At 42.2% G+C, this 22,920-nt stretch overlaps 1 protein-coding gene across 1 annotated transcript in view; it reads left to right on the top strand.

The window, feature by feature from the left end:
* Positions 1-17,371, top strand: part of cpne7 (copine VII) — a 171,555-nt gene extending 154,184 nt beyond the window's left edge. The window contains exons 12-15 of the mRNA XM_060940814.1: positions 2,405-2,456; positions 2,898-3,031; positions 7,189-7,425; positions 17,060-17,371. Coding sequence (XP_060796797.1) covers positions 2,405-2,456; positions 2,898-3,031; positions 7,189-7,425; positions 17,060-17,200 — 564 coding nt within the window. The 3' untranslated portion in view covers positions 17,201-17,371. The remainder of the gene's footprint in view (positions 1-2,404; positions 2,457-2,897; positions 3,032-7,188; positions 7,426-17,059) is intronic.
* The last annotated feature ends 5,549 nt before the right edge of the window (positions 17,372-22,920 follow it).

The following is a 22,920-nucleotide window of genomic DNA, read 5'->3' as shown; positions in this document are numbered from 1 at the left end:
TGCCGATTATCTGGTATTACAAAGTTATAACGAGGTTTCTCTTATTTCGTTTCTGGTTCTGACTGGTTCCGAAGTTCATCAAGAAGTAGAACGGGTAATTGAACTTGATCAGGATAAGTGCTGATTGGTTACGAAGTTTCGCTATTGTCACACTCATTCTTACATTCTTACAACACGATGACATCGTTGCTCCGCCTCTATGAGGCAGTAGCTACAAAAATGATCTCGGAATTTGAATTTTTTTCCTCACAAATGTATGACTTTATAATCTCAGAGAATAGCCAAGTTTTCTCTTGTCAAACCTTTTTCTCAGAATATCACCCCTTACTTCAGCCTAGTGTAGTTTATTTTTTGTTTGTTTTTGTTTTGTTTTTTAAACCTAGAATGGCCCTAATATGCTGTTGTACTGTATGATATGATTAGGTCTTGCGATTAGGAAATTAAAATATATCTTATTATTATGCTTCAGTTTTTGAGGTTGCAGTGTTATATATATATATATATATATATATATATATATATATATATATATATATATATATATATACTGTATGTGTGTGTATGTGTGTGTATATATATATACATACATATATATATATCAGTAGCGGCTGGCTTTTGTAAAAGTGAGGGAGGAAGGAATGCTTGGTTGAAGGTCACGGGCCCCAATGCTACCGCACCTGCTGGACCGGCTATAGTTACACGCACAGGTTGAGTTGATAATAGTTGAAAAACCTATCATTTTAACGGGGTGTGTACACTTTTTATAGCTGCTGTACACATTACTTTCAGGTGTTCAACACATTTTTCTCTTTCAAAATTCTCTCAAAATCTTCCGTATTTAACGAAGCAAACCTGGCGGCCATGTTTGTAGCTCAGCCCATGGAAGGGTTTTGCAAGCAAAACATTCACCACGTCCTCTGTTTCCATTACTTTATTCGTAGAATATCTATAACATAGTCAATCCACTTCCACCTCGCCGTTCTCACTCTGACTGCCGAAGTGCCCGAGTCACCGGATCTAGAAGTTAAGTTTGATAAGATAACCCCTCCCCCCAGGCAGCTAAGGCCTCTACTTATTGGTTCATTGCGCAACTAGGGCTGCAGCCTATTGGTTGATATTTTGTAGCACTTGTCAGATCTCTTAGCTAGTCCCACCCTCTTAGAGGAGGATTTTCCTCCTCTCTCTCATTGAAGTCTGTGTTAACCACGAGCCGCCAGTGCCGGAGACTGTTTGAATCGGAGTGAATGGGAGCCGAAGGGAGGAAGATCCTCCGTGCAGTAATTTCTAATAGCGAGCGATAGGGGGTGCTAATGTAATTTCACCCAGAGAAACGAATATATTGTACATGTCGTATTTGGCAGTAAAATAGTAATATTCAAGGACAGCAATTCATTAAATTGGTCAAGACAATTTCAACTTTTTATTCTTAGAATTTTTAAGGAGGATCTTCCTCCCTCTCCTCACTGGAGAAGCCACCTGTGATATATATATATATATATATATATATATATATATATATATATATATATATATATATATATATATATATATATACTGTATGTGTGTGTGTATATATATATATATATATATATATATATATATATGACATAAACTTGTATCTCTGTACGTAAATAATTAAAATCTATTGAGCTCCTGCTTTGAAGCTTTAATATCTCATCTCATCTCATTATCTCTAGCCGCTTTATCCTGTTCTACAGGGTCGCAGGCAAGCTGGAGCCTATCCCAGCTGACTACGGGCAAAAGGCGGGGTACATCCTGGACAAGTCGCCAGGTCATCACAGGGCTGACACATAGACACAGACAACCATTCACACCTACGGTCAATTTAGAGTCACCAGTTAACCTAACCTGCATGTCTTTGGACTGTGGGGGAAACCGGAGCACCCGGAGGAAACCCACGCGGACACGGGGAGAACATCCAAACTCCGCACAGAAAGGCCCTCGCCGGCCATGGCGCTCGAACCCGGACCTTCTTGCTGTGAGGCGACAGCGCTAACCACTACACCACCGTGCCGCCAAGCTTTAATATAACATCTCCTATTGAACATCTCCCTCAGCTTTTCTCCTGTTGTTACCTGTAATAGAAAAGCCAGGGTGTAATTTTATAGTAGCATGTGGCAATATTTCTTGCAATGGATGCAGTTTTTGTTTTTTGTTTTTTTTTAAAGCATGCAGACGAGCTAAAAAAAAAAAGGATCATGGGAGTGATTTATTGCCTGCAGTTGCTTTTTTTTTAGGTGTATTTCTGTTCACTACAGCAGTGACCTTAATATACGTTGTGTAAAATGAGATTTTAGTTGCATTTCTGTAGGAGTTACTGCAGGAAGCAGTGCTCTGATGTAACCGTGAAGATGTAACCACATTTTCTCTGTTTGTACTTCAGGTGTCACATGACTTTGCCATTAATTTCAATCCAGATGATGATGAATGTGAAGGTAAGACAAGAACAAGACCAGTTTTTTAATTTAGAAATGATTACTCAGGATGGACAGATTAATGCCACGGTTATTATAGAATGGCTTTTTCGAGGGGCGGATCACTGGGAAATTAATTTTTTGTGAGTTTTTGAATCACTTCATATGAATTCTTTGGGAGAACGAGTCACACTGGCCAGAAAAGAGAACATCTTCAAAGAGCTGAACTGACCTCCTTTCGCTTTTTTTGAAGCCACTTTTCATGGTTGGGACGTCACAGAAAAGTATAAAGGAGCAATCTTTTTTTTTTTTTGCTTGTGGCTTTTTTACTCTTTAACTCTTGCCTTTGGGGGTCATGCTAAAATCTGCTGATGAAGCCATGTTGCTCAAAGTCTGTGATGCCTTTCAGAAAGTGACCAACTTCTGCTGTTCACTGTGCATCTCTTTCTTGTGTTGAATCAGAGATTCAGGGCGTGGTCGAAGCTTACCAGAACTGCCTGCCCAAGATCCAGCTCTATGGCCCAACTAATGTGGCTCCTATAATCAGCAGAATAGGAAAGCAAGCAGCAGGGAAGGAACCCATTAAAGATGCATCTGTGAGTTCTGGTATCTTTTCTCCACTTTCCCAATACTACTCGATTATATAAATGTTTCACATTCAACTGAAAATATCCTAAACATTTTGGAGAACAGCTGAAAGGGTTTATAATCTGAAAGTGGTCTAGATGGTAACAACAGGGGAAGCCTAATGGTTTGAGAAGCAGCTTTGGGACCAAAAGGTTGCTGGTTCGATTCCCTGGAAAAGCAGGAATGACTGAAGTGCTCTTGAGCAAGGCACCTAACCCCAGCTGCTCCCCAGGCTGCTCTGGGTATGTGTGCTCACATCCCCTGATAGGTTAAATGTGGAGAAAGAATTTCACTGTGCTTTAAAGTGATGAATAAAGGCCCCCAAAAATAAAAAATAAAACATGGGTCATGGTGGATCTGAAGCCTATCCTGGGAAAACTAGGGAATCCATCCAGGATGGGATGTTGGTGTATCTCAGGGCATCACGCATACCACCCTATAATGGTATGCATGATGCCCTGAGATATACCAACATCCTATAATGATGCTACTGGAATTTTAATTTCCCTGAGGGAACCCTCCCAAAGGGATCAATAAAGTTCTATCTAATTGAATCTATCTAATCTATCTACATCCAATCACACTTAAAGCGATTAACTGGGAAATTTTGAAATTACGGGGTCATCATTATACAGTAATACAAGATGTTCTAGGCCAAAATATTAAGCAGACTTTAGCTTAAAAAAACATGTTAAAGTTGTAACAGCAGTCCATTGGGCCATTTCCCTGGGCGCGGCCATACTAGATTAGCCAGATACATGGATGGATGGATGAGGAGACAAAAATGATGGTGGCGCTGCGTGACGTAGGATTCCGCACAACAGCACACCATGTCATGCATCAAACAGATGGAAGATAAGCAGGTAAATATTTATATTTTTAAATAAGCAGGCAATAAACTAGCTCCTACTTTATTTTGGTTCCTTTTCTAATCCTGCATTGCCATAATTTTTGTGCAGAAATGCAAACAAATTGACCGAGGAGTCACGCTAGACCATAATATTGTACTATAGTCTAGTTGTCAAACCTACACGCACAACAGAAGGACTCTCAGGCACGCTCCGAACTGACTCGCGCGCCGCGAATGACACGCACCAGCATGGGATTAAGGCGCAATCAGCGCACCTATATAAGGACTCAGAATGCAGACTTACTTTGTGAAGTATTGTGTTGTAGTGACACATTACCGAGCCTTGTTTCCTGACTGATTTCCTGATTCCTGTTTCCTGTTCCTCGTTTTTGACCCTACGATATTCTGTTTGTGCCTCGCTCGACCTTTTGCCTGTTTTACCGTTCACAATATACGCCTGCCGATTTAGACTATTTCCTTGTTTGCACTTTTCTTTATAATAAAGATCTTCTGTACTTACATCTGTCTCCAACCATCCCTGACAGAATACTTCGCCCCGCTGACACTAGTACAGCATGCACTTGTACACCTCCGCTGTGCTCGTGGAAAATGACATCACGCACGATGGAGTTATGGTGGCCTCCTTGTCAAAAAATAGTCCCATTTTCATCACTTTAGTGGTTATATCATTAAAAACAAATTCAACATGCAGGACAGACATAAAGACCAACTTTTAGCTCAATTTGTTTATTTGCGAGACATTTCCTTTAAGCGCAATTTAGCATCACCAATCCAGATGTTGGGATGGAGGTGGGAGGATTAGGACTGAACCAGGGGCAACATTACCTACCGACCAGTTCAGTGAAGTGCAGAGAAAAATATCAAATACCATAAATATTATCTGAAGAGTGAGGTCTTTACACAGAGTCGGTTTACACACTGCTTAAAATACATGGCGGTTGTATTAAGTCCCGCCCTCATTCAAAAGAACCAATCACCTTCTTGGTTAGGGTATTAGCACAAACCGTCTGACACACCTGAGACAGATATAATGTATGCTTTACATAAGGTTGCTTTGTTTTGGTTGTTATAGAGAAATGCGCATTCACTTGATGGAGGCGGGGCAACCTGATTTTTTAAATGTTATTTGAACTAAATACACATTACTTACACAATTATTGTACACATTATCTTGTTGATCCATTTCTGGTTGACGGTTCCTTGGTCATTTAAATAAACAGGAGCCAGGCCAGGTAAGGCTGCAAATAACTGCCAGAGAGTGTTGCCAAGATGGCCACTGAGCGGATGGACTTTACTAGAAGGATGTTGCTTGAGGCCATTGTGATAAGATTTAAATAAAAAAAAAAAAACAGTGATGCATAGTGGAAAGGTTTAAATCTCATTTTATGACTAACATTCAAGACGAGTCACAAGTTATAGACCTGAGTTAGTCTATGGTTTATTTCTTAATCAGATCAGTTTTGTACAAGTCAAGTTTATTTGTATAGCACTTTTAACAACAGACATTGTCGCAAAGTAGCTTTACAGAAAATTACCTAATTTATCCCTGAGCAAACTTGTGGCGATGGTGTTGAGGAAAAACTCCCTCAGACAACACAAGGAAGAAACCTTGAGAGGAACCAGACTCAAAAGGGAACCCATCCTCATCTGGGTGATAACAGATAGCATGATTATAAATAACTCGCTTCTATAACAGTGTCCTATAGAGTCACAAAGTATAACTGTGAAACCAGGAAATTCATTATAGTTTTAACAGGAAGTCTGTTTTGTTGAAGTTATCAACTGTTCATTGATGGAAACTTGAGTGCTGTTCATGACAACTGCAGTCCTAAAGTTAGCATGGTAATTGTAGTCCTCAGCCATTAGAGCAAAACTGTAAGTGTCGAGAACCATCTTCTAAGTGCATCTTTTGACTGTCCGTATGGGGCCGTCCTCTACAGGAGTGATGTGATGAGACTCCAGCTAGAAGTAGGGCATCAGGATGGATCAGGCAGGTCCGAGGAGCAGAAGAGGTCAGCATCACTGGGGTTTCAGGATTGACTTGTAACTCGACAGAGAGAGTGACAGACAGAGGGAGAGAGAGAGGAGGAGGAGATAAAGAAAGAGAAACACAGGTTGTTAGGTATGCCACCCAGTGTCATCTAAAGAGTAAGAACAGTGTACATTTTGCACTGAGTGCAAGCAGGGATTCCGGCAAGACTATCTATGAGAGCATAACTAAAAGGGGAGAGCCAGAAGGTAACACAGACATGAGGGAGCCCCGGGACATAAAGCATCCAGCCACTTCACCGTCAACAAACCTGGGTGAGCGAGTGAGTGGGGGACAACAGCATCCATACATCCCAGTTTACCAGTAAAACACTCTATGCCTGAGGACCTTCCAGATCTCCTCCTTTACCGAATAAAAACTATTAACAAAAGGCTTGACGTTTTCAGACGAGACTTAAACACTGGGACTGTGTTTGAGTCCCAAACACTACTTGGAAGGCCGTTCCATATCATGTAAGTTCAGGTTGTTCTTCATGATGTATCTTTATCCAGGAAGATATGTCAGAAACGAAGGCTAAGATCTTCTCAGTGACTTGGATGGTGGTGTTTGGAGGAAAAGAAAAGCAAGGTCGAGCAGTGCTACCCGTACATGAATGACACACAACAAGAGAACAAGAGCGGATGAAAAACCGAGCGCTGATGAACTCCACTAGTCATGCTGTGAAATAATGTAACCTCTTCATGCTCTTTGGTAGGATCAAACCTTTAGAGAGGAAGAAAACCGAGTCCCAGTGCCTATCAAAAGTGGAGATGAGAGATGAGGGTCTGGTGATTCATCGTACATATTGTTCACATGTTGAGAAAGATGAGACATTTTCTCTGGCGGTGTGCTGAGCTTCAGGTTTAGCATATCAACTGAGTTTATTAATGAAATATCACAAAAATCAACTGAAGATTTCATTACATCCTAAAATTTTACATGCTGCAAGGTTAAACATTCACCCTCAGGCTTATACTCTGTAATATGTGACACTCATTTCAGCAGTTTTCTGACCGTTGTGTCCTTGTGACGATCGTAATTTATTATTTAATTGTCAGGATCACCCATAGTGATCAGGTTTCAGTGGAATGACCTTTAATTGTTAAATAAATAAATAAATAAATAAAACTGACTTTGTGTTCAATCCTGTCTAGACCTCATGGGAACTTTATCCATCACCTGTACTTTCCGTGCATTGACCATCAGCTTGCTGTCCTCTCTACTAGAAATACCACATCTTGCTGATCCTCACGGATGGCGTGGTGACCGACATGGCGGACACGCGGGAGGCCATCGTGCGTGCCTCCTACCAGCCTCTGTCCATCATCATCGTGGGTGTAGGGAACGCCGACTTCACTGACATGCAGATCCTGGACGGGGATGACGGTGTCCTGCGCTCTCCAAAAGGAGAACCTGTCCTGAGGGACATTGTCCAATTCGTGCCCTTCAGAGACTTTAAAACGGTGAGTCTCTAATATCTGAGCTTCGATCCCCAGCAGTGTGTTCAATATAGAGAAAAGTTGAAGCCCTTTTAAATATTTTTGACATACATGTTCAAGTGTGTCCTGATGGAACATTGCACTCAATTTAAAATTAGACTGAGCAGAAGAAGCTAATGGAGCTGCACAGCTTTCCCCTGTTGAAGACTTGTGTGTGTGCAGCCAGACAACATCAATTAAATGTTGAGGAGTGAGGCTTAAATGCTTCCTATTCTCACTTGTTTTTGGATGAAGCTCAAACGAAATGCACGTTTGTTCTCCCACTTTTCCCTTTTTTGTGGATTTGCTTTGCTTGGCTGGTGTTTTTGTTCCATTTGCTATTAGAAGAGCACTCAGTAGAGTGCATACCTCCACCAAGCGACAGATTATTAGGCATATCAGGTGAAAATTCCGTCCAAATTGCTTGAAACTGTACTCATTGAATTCAGAATTGAACGCAGAACAACATATTTTAATTCTGTAAAAAGTACGGTATGTTTATCCGTTCTTGAGATATTACAAATCAAAGATTGAAAAAAAAGGCTTAATTTTTAGAAAACTGCCATGATATTTTATATGAGGATCACATGGTCCAAAATGGGCCTCATTAACCAATGAGATCAAATGTTTTTTTCTTAACTTTTTTTTATTTTTCAAGATATTTACATGGAAATTGACAGCACATAGATGGTTGTATACTGAATATAAAGTTTGAAAAATTAGTAAAAACCAACTATGCAAATTAGTATTAATTATGCTAATTCGGTTTGAAAATGTTAAATCGGTACACTCTCTTCTTCAAAGTTTCACCAAATGGCTTTATTTGTGCAATATAACTAATTTTAGCTTTCATTTATACATCACAAAGAAGGAGAAATCAATGTTAATTATAAAATATGCATAAATAAGCACTGAATGTCATTCACATCTACCATTCTCTATCAAAATAAAAAAGGAATAAAAGATTATTTCTAATCCCCTCTTTGTGCTCTGTAGGACTTTGTATTTCTCAGAAGTAGGGCTTACTAGTGTTTATATGAAAGAATATAAATGATTATTTTGATTAATATTCACAGCTTTTAAGGCAAACCTCAAAAAAACTGTCTGATCCACATCCAATAAGCAATTCACATTAACTCAACTGAAATTGACACTTGCGTTTCTGACTTCTGGGTTTTTTTTAAATCTCATTCTGACCACTAAGATCTCAATATTTTTCATGAAAACAACAACAACACATATTCTAAAATAGTTATTCATTTACATGAATCATCTCATCTCATTATCTCTAGCCGCTTTATCCTGTTCTACAGGGTCGCAGGCGAGCTGGATCCTATCCCAGCTGACTACGGGTGAAAGGCGGGGTACACCCTGGACAAGTCACCAGGTCATCACAGGGCTGACACATAGACACAGACAACCATTCACACTCACATTCACACCTACGGTCAATTTAGAGTCACCAGTTAACGTAACCTGCATGTCTTTGGACTGTGGGGGAAACCGGAGCACCCGGAGGAAACCCACGCGGACAACACGCAAACTCCGCACAGAAAGGCCCTCGCCGGCCACGGGGCTCGAACCCAGACCTTCTTGCTGTGAGGCGACAGCGCTAACCACTACACCACCGTGCCGCCCATACATGAATCAGTTTGATTTAAAAAAAAAGTAGGTAAAGTTTTGAAAACTCACTTCAAAGTCTCCCGTGAATCATAACATTAAAACTAGCAGACGGAAAATTTTGCTGAATCCTTCATCAGAAACAGTGAGAGCGAGAGAACATCCCTATAAAAGTTATCTGATTGATATTCACGAGTAATCCAGTCAGAAACCAATCAGAAGAGAGAGAGAGCCTGACCGCTTTCCTGTGACTCAAAAAGAAAATCACCAGCAGTTTCCTGACGTCACATGAGCAGAGTTTTTACTCTGTTGTACCGACTTCAACCTGCCGTTACTCCCAAAGTACTGAAAAGAGCTTAACGAGATAAAATTATTTGGAAAGCAGAGATTATAAGATTTTAATGATAGTATTCACGATAGAAAATATTCAAGAGTTAAGCAATGACAGATTTGGAAACTTCGATGAGTGTCTATATGCACAATTTTCACAGCACGGCCAGCGAGCATCTAATATGCCTACTGTTAGAATATCCAAATGTTTACTATTTTTACATACATATCCAGATTTGTATCAAAATCTAATCAATTGTTCCTTGTCCCATGGCTCAACTTTCCTCCAGATTTAATCAAAATCTGTTTACTACGTTTTGAGTTATGTTGGGAACAAAAAAAAAAGAGGTGAAAACATAACCTCCTCCAGCAAAGTTGGTGGAGGTAATAATAATATTAGGTCATATGCTGATTTTTTTTAAATACACCAATATTAAAAATATATCCTAACTAGAAGGGCACTCGGTAGACTGCAGACCAACCAAGAAGACCAAACCACTGGCTTTCTTTCCACCACAGTCTCAAAGAACACCGTTGCAGATCTCCATCAATGGCCAGCTCATAGAGCAAGTCGAATCATTCTCGTACGTCGGGAGTGTTCTTGAGGAAACCTGTAGTCTACAGCTTGACCTTGCGAATCAGCTGAAGGGCTGCCCACGTGGCTTTTGGCTGCCTCACCAATTGCATGTTTCTCAACCGTGATATAAGACAGCTACCAAAATTACAGTTTACCGAGCAGTGGTTCTTTCCACACTGCTGTATGGTCATGAAGTCTGGACCCTGTACAAACACCAGATCTGAAAACATGAAAGATTCCATCAACAAAAGCTGAGAAGCATTCTGGGCATTTCTTGGGAAGATTGTGTCCAGAATACAAAATAATAATAATAATAATAACTTTATTTGCCAGGTATGTGAACACACATGAGGAATTTGGCTCTGGTTTGAGTCCTCAAAGAGCTGGACTTCCCTCCATCGAGACAGTGATCGAACGCCACCAACTGTACTGGCTTGGCTACGTCCAAAGAATGCCAACGAACAGCTCCCCAAGAAAGTCCTCTATTCTGAACTGACTGAAGGCCACAGAAAAAGAGAGGCACCCAAAAAGCGCTTCAAGGACTGCATCAGAAGATCTCTGATCACGTTTAACATCAACCCGAAGAAGAAGAAGCTTTATTGTCATTGTACAAGAATACAACAAAATTCAGTTTGGCAGCATCTCTCTTATAGCAGCTACATGTCACAGTCACAAGAAAATCTCTCATCTCATCTCATCTCATCTCATCTCATCTCATCTCATCTCATCTCATTATCTCTCGCCGCTTTATCCTGTTCTACAGGGTCGCAGGCAAGCTGGAGCCTATCCCAGCTGGTTACGGGCGAAAGGCAGGGTACACCCTGGACAAGTCGCCAGGTCATCACAGGGCTGACACATAGACACAGACAACCATTCACACTCTCATTCACACCTACGGTCAATTTAGAGTCACCAGTTAACCTAACCTGCATGTCTTTGGACTGTGGGGGAAACTGGAGCAAACCCACACGGACACGGGGAAAACATGCAAACTCCGCACAGAAAGGCCCTTGCCGGCCACGGGGCTCGAACCTGGACCTTCTTGCTGTGAGGCGACAGCGCTAACCACACCACCACTGTGCCACCACACAAGAAAATATATTAAACAAATAGTAAAAACACTAAAGTGCAAATAAAAGGTTATATATAAATAGTCTTTATTAAAGGTGCAGTCTATATTTGAGGTGCAAGAGTTATTGTCCATTGACTGGGAGGTAGTAGTGTGTGTGTGTGTGTGTGTGTGCGCATGTGCGTGGGGTGGGGGGTCATGATTCCTGCAGCAGTCTCTTCACAGCCATGGGGAAGAAGCTGTTCTTCGGTCTGTTGGTGCGGGCTCTCATGACTGAGTCTGCCAGAGGGGAGGTTGGAAAATAGAGTGTCCTGGGTGGGCGGGGTCATCCTGGATCTTTGTGGCCCGTTGGAGGAGCCGACTCGAGTAGATCTCCTCTAAGTGTAGGAGTGGGGAGCCAATGATCCACTGAGCAGTCTTGATGACCCGCTGCAGTTGTTTCTTCTCGGACGCAGTGCAGCTGGCATACTACACCGTACATCTGTAGGTCAGGACACTCTCTATTGTGCAGTGATAAAAGTTTTTCAGCAGAGGTGGAGGGAGTTTGTTCCTCTTCAGCGTTCTCAGGAAAAAGAGATGCTGCTGGGCCTTTTTAATAATGTGGGTGGTGTTCACAGTCCAGCTCAGGTCCTCTGAGATGTGCAGTCCAAGAAACTTGAAGTTTTTGACCCGCTCCACTTCTTCCCCATTGATGCTCAGGCCTGATTGTAGTGTGGTCCTTGTCTTCTGGAGTCATTGATGAGTTCTTTTGTCTTCTTGGTGTTGAGGTTGAGGTGGTTGTCACTGCACCAGGCCACCAGTGCTCCGACCTCCTCCCCGTATGGTGCCTCGTCATCATTGTTGACAACAATGGTTGTATCATCTGCAAATTTAATGAGGGTGTTGGAGCCATGGGTGGTGACACAGTCGTGGGTGTACAGCATGTATAAGACTGGACTCAGAACACAGCCCTGAAGAATACCGGTATTGAGGATGATGGTGGAGGATGTGGAGGTGCCCATCCTGACATGCTGGGGTCTGTTAGTCAGGAAGTCCTTGATCCACAGACAGAGGGAGGTTCCAAGTTGCAGTGTCTGCAGTTTGGTGATCAGTTGGCTGGGGCTGATGGAGTTAAATGCCGAACTGAAGTCAACAAACAGCATCCTGATGTATGTTTTGGGACTTTCAATGTGGCTGAGAGCGGTATGGAGGGCGATGGAGATGGTGTCGTCTGTGGATCTGTTGGACCTGTAGGCGAACTGATGTTGGTCAAAGCCAGGTGGAATATGGGCCTTGACATGCTGTAACACCAGTCTCTCCATACATTTCATAATCACCAGTGTCAGGGCCACAGGCCGGTAATCATTCAACCCTGTGATGGCAGAGGATTTGGGCACGGGGATTATGGTGGCAGTTTTCAGGCAGGTGGGGACTGTGGCTTGCTGCAGCGAACAGTTAAAGATGTTAGTAAATACAGCAGCAAGCTGATGGGCACATGATTTCAGCACCCTCCCTGGTACTCCATCCAGTCCTGGTGCTTTGCTGGTATCGATGCCTCACAGGACTCGCAGTACCTGGTGTTGTTGGATGGTGGGGGGCTGGTCATGCTCTGATGGTGTCCGCTGTGTGTCCTCTGCCTGTTTGCTGTCCTCTTCAAAGTGAGAGAAAAAGATGTTAAGTTGGTCTGGAAGAGAAATGTCAGTGGGGGAGGGGGTGTTGTGGCATTGTTTGTATAGTCTGTAATATTCTGGATGCCTTTCCACATGGCGTGGGGGTTGTTTTCCCTGAAATTGGCCTCTATCTGCTCACTGTATTTTGTTTTAGCAGCCTTGATGCCTCTGTTCAGGTCCACTCTAGCCTTCCTGTAGGCCTCCCTGTCTCCTGACCTCAGTGCTGAATCCCTGACCTGGAGTAATGCTCTGATATTGGTGTTAATCCAGGGTTTCTGGTTGGGGAATATTTTCACCCGTTTCCTTGTTGTTACATTGTCCATGCAGAAACTGATGTATGACAGTACAGAGGAGGTGTGTAGCTTAATGTCTGCTTCCTCAAAGAGCTCCCATATGGTGTCCTCAAAACAGTCCTGCAAGAATAGTGTGGTCTCCTCAGTCCAGCACTGCATGGACTTGTACTGTGGCTTAGACCTGCAGATGAGGGGCTTGTAAGCTGGTGTCAGGAACAGGGAAAGATGGTCTGAGTGTCCGAGGTGAGGGGAGGGGCGAGCTTTGTAGGCTCCATAATTTTGTTGTAGACCTGGTCTAGTGTTCTGCTCTTCCTTGTTTTAATGTCCACATTGTTATAGAATCTGGGGAGCACAGTCTTTAAATTGACGTGGTTGAAGTCCCCAGCCATGATGAAGAAGCCCTCTGGGTGTTTGTTCTGCTGCCTGCTGATGCTATCATGTAGCCTGCTCATAGCTATTAGCATTAGCTCGCAGGTGGATATACACAGCAGCTACAAACACTTGAGTGATTTCCTTGGGCAGATAAAAAGGTCTGCACTTTAACAGTAGAAACTCGAAATCTGGACAGCAGTGTCTCTCAATAACAGTAGTGTCCGTGCACCAACTGTTGTCGATATAGACGCACACACCTCCTCCTCTCATCTTACCTAAGTTTGATGTGCGGTCCACCCGGAAGACTGTACAACCTGCTAGCTCCACAGCTAGGTCCGGGATGTTTTCATGCAGCCAAGTCTCCGTTATCACCATGATGCAGCTGTCTATCTGGTTGTTAACGTCCCGTAGTTTAATCTCGTCCATCTTGTTGACCAGGGAGTGGACGTTAGTGAGAAAAATGCTTGGAACCGCTGGTTTATGTGGAGTCTTGGTTAGCCTAGCTCTGATGCTGGCTAATTTGCCCTGCTTCAGGCGTCTTTCGCAGCACCACTGTCGCCTCCTCTCTGTCCATTATCGCTGGCGTATCCTCTCCAGGAACGAGTCGAACCCTTCTGGGGTCCAACCGGTCCAGTGTTGTTTGAGGCTGATAAGTTCAGTTCGGGTATAAGTCCTTCTCAATGTGTAGCTGCTAACTAAAGAGGAGCATCGGGTCGCTGCATCTACACGCGCCGCCATTGTGGCGGCAGTTCCCAAATAACTGGGAGGCAGTCGCAGAAAACCAAAGGCTTTGGAGAATGTCCTATCTTTCTGGCTCCATCAAGGCTGAAAACGATAAAAGACATCATGCCAATGAAAAATGCCACCACTGAAAGCTCCGAGAACAACAGAGAGCAGCCAGCAATAGACCACCTCCTACTACCCCCTGCCCTCGATTGTTTCACTCGCATCTTGGACTCTCAAGTCATCTCTGCTTCAAGCACCCTGCACCTTGATCTTGGAAAGGATACTCAACCTCGAGCTATGCCAACGACGATGAGACTGCATACCTCTGCCCAGCCACATATCAACATCAAAGTCTAATCACTTGAACCGAGGATAATGCTAAAGCTGTCCACCAAATTTCATCCAAATCCATTCACTACTTTTTGAGTTACATTGGGAAGACAAAAAAATTCTGGATCCGAATACATATCTATATTTGCATAAAAATCTAATCAATTGTTCCTTGGCCCATAGCCGACCTTTCCTCCAAATTTCATCAGAATCCGTTCACTACTTTTTGAGTTACAACCCCAATTCCAAAAATGTTGGGACACCATGTAAAACATAAATTAAAACAGAATGTGAAGATATGCAAATCATGGAAACCCTATATTTCATTGAAAATAGTACAAAGACAACATATCAAATGTTGAAACTAAGAAATGTTATTGTTTTTTGAAAAATATATGCTCATTTTGAATTTGATGTCAGCAACACGTTTCAGAAAAGTTGGGACAGGGGCAACAAAAGACTGTAAAAGTTGTGTAATGCTAATAATAATAATAATAATAATAATAATTTGGTTAATTGGCAACAGGTCAGTAACACGACTGTGTATAAAAAGAGCATCCCAGAGAGGCGAAGTCTCTCAGAAGTAAAGATGGGGAGGGTTTCACCACTCTGTGAAAGACTGCGTGGGCAAACAATGCAACAATTTAAGAATAACGTTCCTCAATGTAAAATTGCAAAGAATTTGGGGCTCACATCATCTATGGTACATAATATCATTAAAAGATTCAGAGAATCTGGAGAAATCTCTGTATGCAAGAGACAAGGCTGAAAACTGACATTGGGTGCCTGTGATCGTCAGGCCCTCAGGAGACACTGCATTAAAAGCAGATACGTGTCTGTAGTGGAAATCACTGTATGGGCTCAGGAACACTTCAGAAAACCATCTTCTGGAAAAACAGTTCATTATTGCATCCACAAATGCAAGTTAAAACTAGATATAAACAATATCCAGAAATACCACCACCTTCTCTGGGCCTGAGCTCTTTTATGATGGACTGAGGTGAAGTGAAAAATTGTCCCGAGGTCTGATGAATCAAAAATAGAAATTCTTTTGAGAAATCATGGACCCCACGTCCTCCAGGCTAAAGAGGAGAGGGACCATCCAGCTTGTTATAAGTGCACAGTTCAAAAGCCAGCATCTGTGATGGTATGAGGGTGCATTAGTGCACATGATATGGATAGCTTGTACATCTGGGAGGCATCATTAATGCTGAATGATATATACATGTTTCAGAGCAACATGCTGCCATCCAGACAAAATCTTTTTCAGGGAAGGCCTTTCTTCTTTCACAAGGCAATGCCAAATCGCTTTCTGCACATATTAAAACTGCATGGCTCCACAGTAAAAGAGTCCAGATGCTAAACTGGCCTGCCTGCAGTCCAGCTCTGTCTCCAATTTAAAACATTTGGCGCATTATGAAGCGCAAAATATGACAAAGGAGACCCCGAACGGTTGAGCAACTGAAATTGTATATCAGGCAAGAATGGGACAACATTTCTCTTTCAAAACTACAGCAGTTGGTCTCCTCAGTTCCCAAACGTTTACAGAGTGTTGTTAAAAGTAGAGGTGATGCAACACAGTGGTAAACATGTCCCGTCCCAACTTTTTTGAAATGCGTTGCTGACATCAAATTCAAAATGAGCATATATTTTTCAAAAAACAGTAAAATTGATCATTTTTATCATTTGATATGTTGTCTTTGTACTACTGTCAATGAAATATAGGGTTTTCAAGATTTGCAAATTATTGCATTCTGTTTGTATTTATGTTTTACACAGCATCCCAACTTTTTTGGAATTGGGGTTGTACATTGGGAACGAACAAACAAACCAACGGAAGTGAAAACATCTCATCTCATCTCATTATTTCTAGCCGCTTTATCCTTCTACAGGGTCGCAGGCGAGCTGGAGCCTATCCCAGCTGACTACGGGCGAAAGGCGGGGTACACCCTGGACAAGTCACCAGGTCATCACAGGGCTGACACATAGACACAGACAACCATTCACACTCACATTCACACCTACGGTCAATTTAGAGTCGAGGTGAAAACATAGCTAATTAATTTTTTTAAAATGAAAAATGAGATGTCCTAGTCCTTTTAAGTTAAGTGTAACAAAATAATACACATTCGGTTACCTTATAGGTCACTGTGGATCTACTGAATATCGCACATCTATTGCTCTGAACAATATATTTCCACCCAAGTCTAAGCTAAACTCACAAAGAAAACCTTTGACATGGTGAAGTTCTCTGGAAGGAGATGTTTATGACCATTTATGGAACGAGTCTCCAGTGTCAGCTCTTTGTAGCATGCGAAGCTTTCCATCACAGAAAAGGCTTCAGGAAAGAGGATTTTACACTTTCTGATTTCTCAGTACATTTACAAATTGAGTGACATGGTAGTTGGTCTCGATCATATGGGGAATAAAGATCTGTGGGGGAAGCCATGGTCTAATGGTTAGAGAAGCTGCTTTGGGACAAAAAGGTCACTGGTTTGATTCCCTGGACCAGCAGGAATGGCTGAAGTGCCCTTGGGCAAGGTACCTAACCCCCAACTGCTCCCCAGGCTGCTCTGGGTATGTTGTATGTCGCTCTGGATAAGAGTGTCTGCTAAATACCTGTAATGTAATGTAACGTGTGTTTGTTTTTCAGGCGTCTCCTGCTGCATTGGCGAAGTGCGTCTTGGCCGAGGTGCCCAAGCAGGTCGTCGAGTACTTCAGTCATAAGGCCATTCCTCCCATGAATCCTGTTTTAGACTCCATGCCCAGCTCCATTGCCAACACCCCAGATTAACACGTCTATGCGAGTCCTGACCTCCGCTCAGTCCCTTCACACCTTCGAGTGCAAGATCCGAGAACAACAACAACCACCACCACGACAAACATTACATTGCCATTCTGTTTCCCTGTTTATTTATACATAACATGTTTACACAGAAGGAGGTTTAGTTCTTCTTGGATCATGTCCCGTGCTTGGCATCATGCCCATATCTTCATTGTCTGTGCTGGAATCTTCGTATAAACCTTCCCACCACAGTTCCAGACCTCTGACCCCCTGCCAGCTCTCTGCAAGTTCTCCGCCAAGGCCATCTCTTAATTCTTCTTAATTCTGATGTGTGTGTGTGTGTGTGTGTGTGTGTGTGTGTGTGTGTGTGTGTGTGTGTGTGTTTTAAATCCTGTGCCTTGCAGGACCTTTTCAGTGTTTGTTCTGCCTGCCTGCCCACTGTGCTTATCTTCTTTCTCATGATTTTTTCCTCAAGCCTTCTTGCTGGCCTTTCATCACCCTGCTTTTGCCAACAAAAGACAAGAGGATTATGTGAGGCGAGAATGGACAGTCATGATCATTACTTGAGATTTATTAAGGTATAACCAATGATGGCTGGTCACGATATCTGTTACTAAGCATGACTGTTATGAAAGCATTATGGCTGAGCCTTATTGCATGGGATCTCATCATAGGCATAAAACTCTTATACATACACACAGGAAAAACAGAAAGCTACGCTTTCCATTAGCCAACTCTATCGTTCAAACCACACTTTTATTGGACAATTCACCTTGTTTGTATTTGTGACACCCACAACTGTATTCCATATGTGCTATTTCAATCACTGATAATTACATGTTATGTTATGAATGTGGCAGCAAAGTGTGCTTAAAAATGACGTAAAGCTCCAGTCCACATGAAATCCAAGTGATGTGTCAGTCTGTAATCACCTGACTAACTCACGCCCGTCACTGATAGACTACAACCTGGGCTAGAAAGAAATCAGCCCCAGCCTCACTTCTTCTTCATGCCATTCTGTGTATTCTTCTGAGGAACACTGGTCATACTGTTGTGCTTGGTTCTACAAAAATAAATTTACTCAAAGCTATTTGTTGACAGAAAATCAGAATGCATAAACCAAATATCAGTCTTAGCCCAACGACCCCGTTTATATCAGCTGGCCTTGAAGGTATCTTTACATACAGTATATCTGTAAAATTAAAAATATATTTGGAGAGGATCTGTAATGCGATGTCTAATCTAGTGCTCAATCATGTCTAATCTAATACACTGCCCGGTCAAAAACAAAGTCACCATTTGGATTTAAATAACTAAATACATAAGAGCCTTTGATTGGATAATTACTGCAGTGATTAATGTGTTTCAGCTGTAACAATTCTTGTAACTCTAACTGATGCAGTGAGTAGCTTCTCATTTCTTAAACAAACATGTCGGAAGACATATCCCGTGCTCATGGAAAAGATGTTTCTGTGTTTCAGAAGGTCAAATTACTAGCCTGGATCAAGCAAAGAAAACAACTAAGGAGATTACTGAAATGACTGGAACGGTGTTAAGAACTGTCCTTCGCATTATTAAAACCTGGAAGAATAGTGGAGGACTGTCACCTTCATGAAAAAATGTGCTTGGAAAAAGATCCTGACTGACTCTGATCAGAGATCACGTAAATGCTTGGTGAAAAAAAATCAACAGTAGAACTCACGACCATGTTTAATAGTGAAACTAAGATCATTTCCACCCTCACAATGTGCCATGAACTCACAGGATCGGGACTAAATAGCTGTGTGTCCATAAGAAAACCACTTGCTCATGAGACTAATCAAGAGAATAGACTTCAGTTTGCTACAGAGCATAAAGATTGGACTCTGGAGCGATGGAAAAGGGTCATGTGGTCTGATGAGTCCAGATTGACCCTATTCCTGAGTGATGGGCGTGTCAGGGTAAGAAGGGAAGCTCATGAAGCGATGCATCCATCATGCATAGTGGCCACTGTACAAGTCTCTGGAGGCAGGGTGATGATCTGGGGTTGATTCAGTTGGTCAGGTGAACGTTATGGGGCATGACGACATGAAGTCAGCTGATGACCTGAATGGACTGAATGACCGGGTTATCATCTCTTCAATGGATTTTTTTTCTTCCCTGATGACATGGGGATAAAATTAGGGCTCAAATTGTGAAAGAGTGGTTCAAGGAGCACGAGAATCATTTTCACACACCACCGAGTCCTGATTTTAACCCCATTGAGAATCTTTGGGATGCTGAAGACTTTACACAATGGTTCGACTCTTTCATCATCAACACAAGATCTCAGTGACAAATTAATATAACTCCGGACTGAAATAAATGTTGTGACATTGGATAAGTTTATCGAAACAATGCCACAGCGAATGTATGCTGTAATCAAAGCTAAAGGCAGGCCAATGAAATATTCGAGTGTGTGAATGGTTTTTTTTTGGCAGGGCAGTGTATTATTGTTATAACAGCAAGATTATTCAGGAAGTCTGAAAGAAAGAACCTATATAAGATCTCCAAACCAGTTTAAGAAAAGAAAAACAGCAACCGACCAAATGAACAAAACTGTAATTTTTAAACTAATTGTTCTGGTAGAGTCTGAAATCTGTAAATGGTTGAGAATGTTTTATTTTATCTCATCTCATCTCATCTCATCTCATCTCATCTCATTATCTCTAGCCGCTTTATCCTTCTACAGGGTCGCAGGCAAGCTGGAGCCTATCCCAGCTGACTACGGGCGAAAGGCGGGGTACACCCTGGACAAGTCGCCAGGTCATCACAGGGCTGACACATAGACACAGACAACCATTCACACTCACATTCACACCTACGCTCAATTTAGAGTCACCAGTTAACCTAACCTGCATGTCTTTGGACTGTAGGGGAAACCGGAGCACCCGGAGGAAACCCACGCGGACACGGGGAGAACATGCAAACTCCGCATAGAAAGGCCCTCGTTGGCCACGGGGCTCGAACCCGGACCTTCTTGCTGTGAGGTGACAGCGTTAACCACTACACCACCGTGCCGCCTATTATTATTATTATTGTTATTATTATTGGGATAAAGGGATGTTATGGGATGTTGTTTCATTCATCATTTCATTAGTATTATTTACTCAATTTTTACTCATTGTGTGGCAGAAGTTCCATCATTTTTGGAGAAATAGAGTTTATAGGAAGTTAACTAGGAAGAAGGGTAAGTTTCAGGTGTGGTCTTTCTTCCCAAATTCAGTTGATTCATAACTCCAGACACTATATCAAAGTCCCTTTCCACGCCATGTGGCGCATAGGGTGGCGCCGATCTCCGTTTCCATAGCCCTCGGCCTCTCGCCTATTACATAGCTAGGGTTACAGTGGGGGGCGAGTCCTCTGGTAACCACAAGAGTTTGACTCCCCACTCACATCTGTATTGCAGTGTGCCTTGCCAGACGGCAGTAGGTACCATTTTTATGATGGTCTTTGGTATGACCCGACCGTGAGTAGAACTCGCTATCGAGAGGCGGACACGCTAACCACTAGGCCAACTCGCGGTCCAGATACTATATACAAATCAGAAAAAAGAAAATGTTCACTAATTTTAAATATTTCTTTAAAGTTTCTTCAAAGTTTATCTCCTCCAAACAATATTTTATGGATTTGCTACAACATTTAGGAACTGTGCAAATGTTAACCAAATTGAATGGTTCCTCAAAGGTTCTTTGGAAGATTAAAGGGGCAGTATGTAATTTACCCTGTCTGTCTGTGAGGCGATTTGCAGTTGCGATTAAAGCATAGGTAAGTCTTTACTTTCTTTGCCAACCCCTGTTTTAGATCTATTTATGCCTTCTGTGAGAGGTTCAGACCTGAGCAGCTCTGCTTAGCCTGGGGGTGGAGCTAATTTCTGGCCCAACAAGGTAAATAGAACTGAGTATGTATTTAAAGGAACAGTCCACCGTACTTTCATAATGAAATATGCTTTTATCTGAATTGAGACGAGCTGCTCCGTACCTCTCCGAGCTTTGTGCGACCTCCCAGTCAGTCAGACGCGCTGTCACTCCTGTTAGCAATGTAGCTAGGCTCAGCATGGCCAATGGTATTTTTTGGGGCTGTAGTTAGATGCGACCAAACTCTTCCGCGTTTTTCCTGTTTACATAGGTTTATATTACCAGTGACATAAAACAAGTTCAGTTACACAAATTGAGACATAGCGATTTTCTATGCTATGGAAAGTCCACACTATAATGACAGGCGTACTAACACCTTCTGCGCGCTTCGGCAGCGCATTGATATCTGAGCTCCGTATCAATGCGCTGTCGAAGTGCGCAGAAGGTGTTAGTACGCCTGTCATTATAGTACGGACTTTCCATAGCATAGAAAATCGCTACGTTTCAATTTGTGTAACAGAACTTGTTTCATGTCACTGGTCATATAAACCTATGTAAACAGGAAAAACGCGGAAGAGTTTGGTCGCATCTAACTACAGCCCCAAAAAATACCATTGGCCATGCTGAGCCTAGCTACATTGCTAACAGGAGTGACAGCGCGTCTGACTGCGTCTGACTGACTGGGAGGTCGCGCAAAGCTCGGAGAGGTACGGAGCAGCTCGTCTCAATTCAGATAAGAGCATATTTCATTATGGAAGTACGGTGGACTGTTCCTTTAAGTATAGTATAAAAATGTATTTATTTATTTTAAATTCATTTAAAGGTATCTCTGAAATTATATTGCTAACACAAGTCTGGGGCCACTTTTAAAAATTACAAACTGCACCTTTAAGGGTTCGAGTCTCAACTGAAGCCAATTGTGAAATGAAAACCTACATAGAACATTGAAGGACTAAACTTTGACTCTTTAGTGTGCTAGATTGGACCTTTTATTTCCTGTTTCCTGTATATGTGTGAACCAGTAATACAAACACCACTGCCAGGTCTTTGTAAACCTAATTAATCATATTAAGCTGATATAGATATGCAGAATTGAAAGAATGCAACGAATGAACCGTCAAGCCATTGTTCTGTTTTTCTGAGTGCTGATATACACTCACCGGCCACTTTAAAAGGAACTTGTTCTTGATTCTAAAATTCCTGTTCTTGGCTGCAGGAGTGGAACCCAGTGTGGTCTTCTGTTTTCTGTCGCATGCTGAGATGCTTTTCTGCTCACCATGGTTGTAAAAAGTGATTATATGAGTTACTATATCCTTCCTCGCAAAAAAGCTCAAACCAATCTGTCCATTTTCCTCTGACCTCTCATCACCAAAGGGTTTGTTTCCACCCACAGAAATGTCGTTCACTCACTCAGTGGATGTTTGTTTTTTGTTTTTCGCACCATTCTGTGTAGAGACTGTTGTGTGTGAAAACCCCAGGAGAGCAGCAGTTTCTGAAATACTCAAACCAAAAATACTCATCTGGCTCAAACCAACACCCATACCACAGTGAAAGAAAGTCACACTTTGAGATCACAGCTTTTCCCATTCTGATGTTGTGAACATTAACTGAAGCTCTTGATTTGTATCTGCATGATTTGATGCATCGTGCTGCTGTCGAGGGATCGGCTGATTAGAGAACCGCATCAAACAGAACAGCAGGTGGATGGATGGGTGTTCCTAATAAAGTGGCCGGGGAGTGTATATGCACTAAACGAAAAATTCAATGGAATATTTCAACAGTATGATCACTCTGTATATTAAATATTGGTATGATTTAAAAGGCTACAGAAAGTTTGTACATGTTGCAGAGGAG

Source organism: Neoarius graeffei, chromosome 15 (assembly GCF_027579695.1).
Source record: "Neoarius graeffei isolate fNeoGra1 chromosome 15, fNeoGra1.pri, whole genome shotgun sequence".
NCBI classification, from domain to species: Eukaryota; Metazoa; Chordata; class Actinopteri; order Siluriformes; family Ariidae; genus Neoarius; species Neoarius graeffei.
The sequence above is the reverse complement of the archived record's forward strand: the minus strand, read 5'-3'. Positions and strand labels throughout refer to the sequence as shown.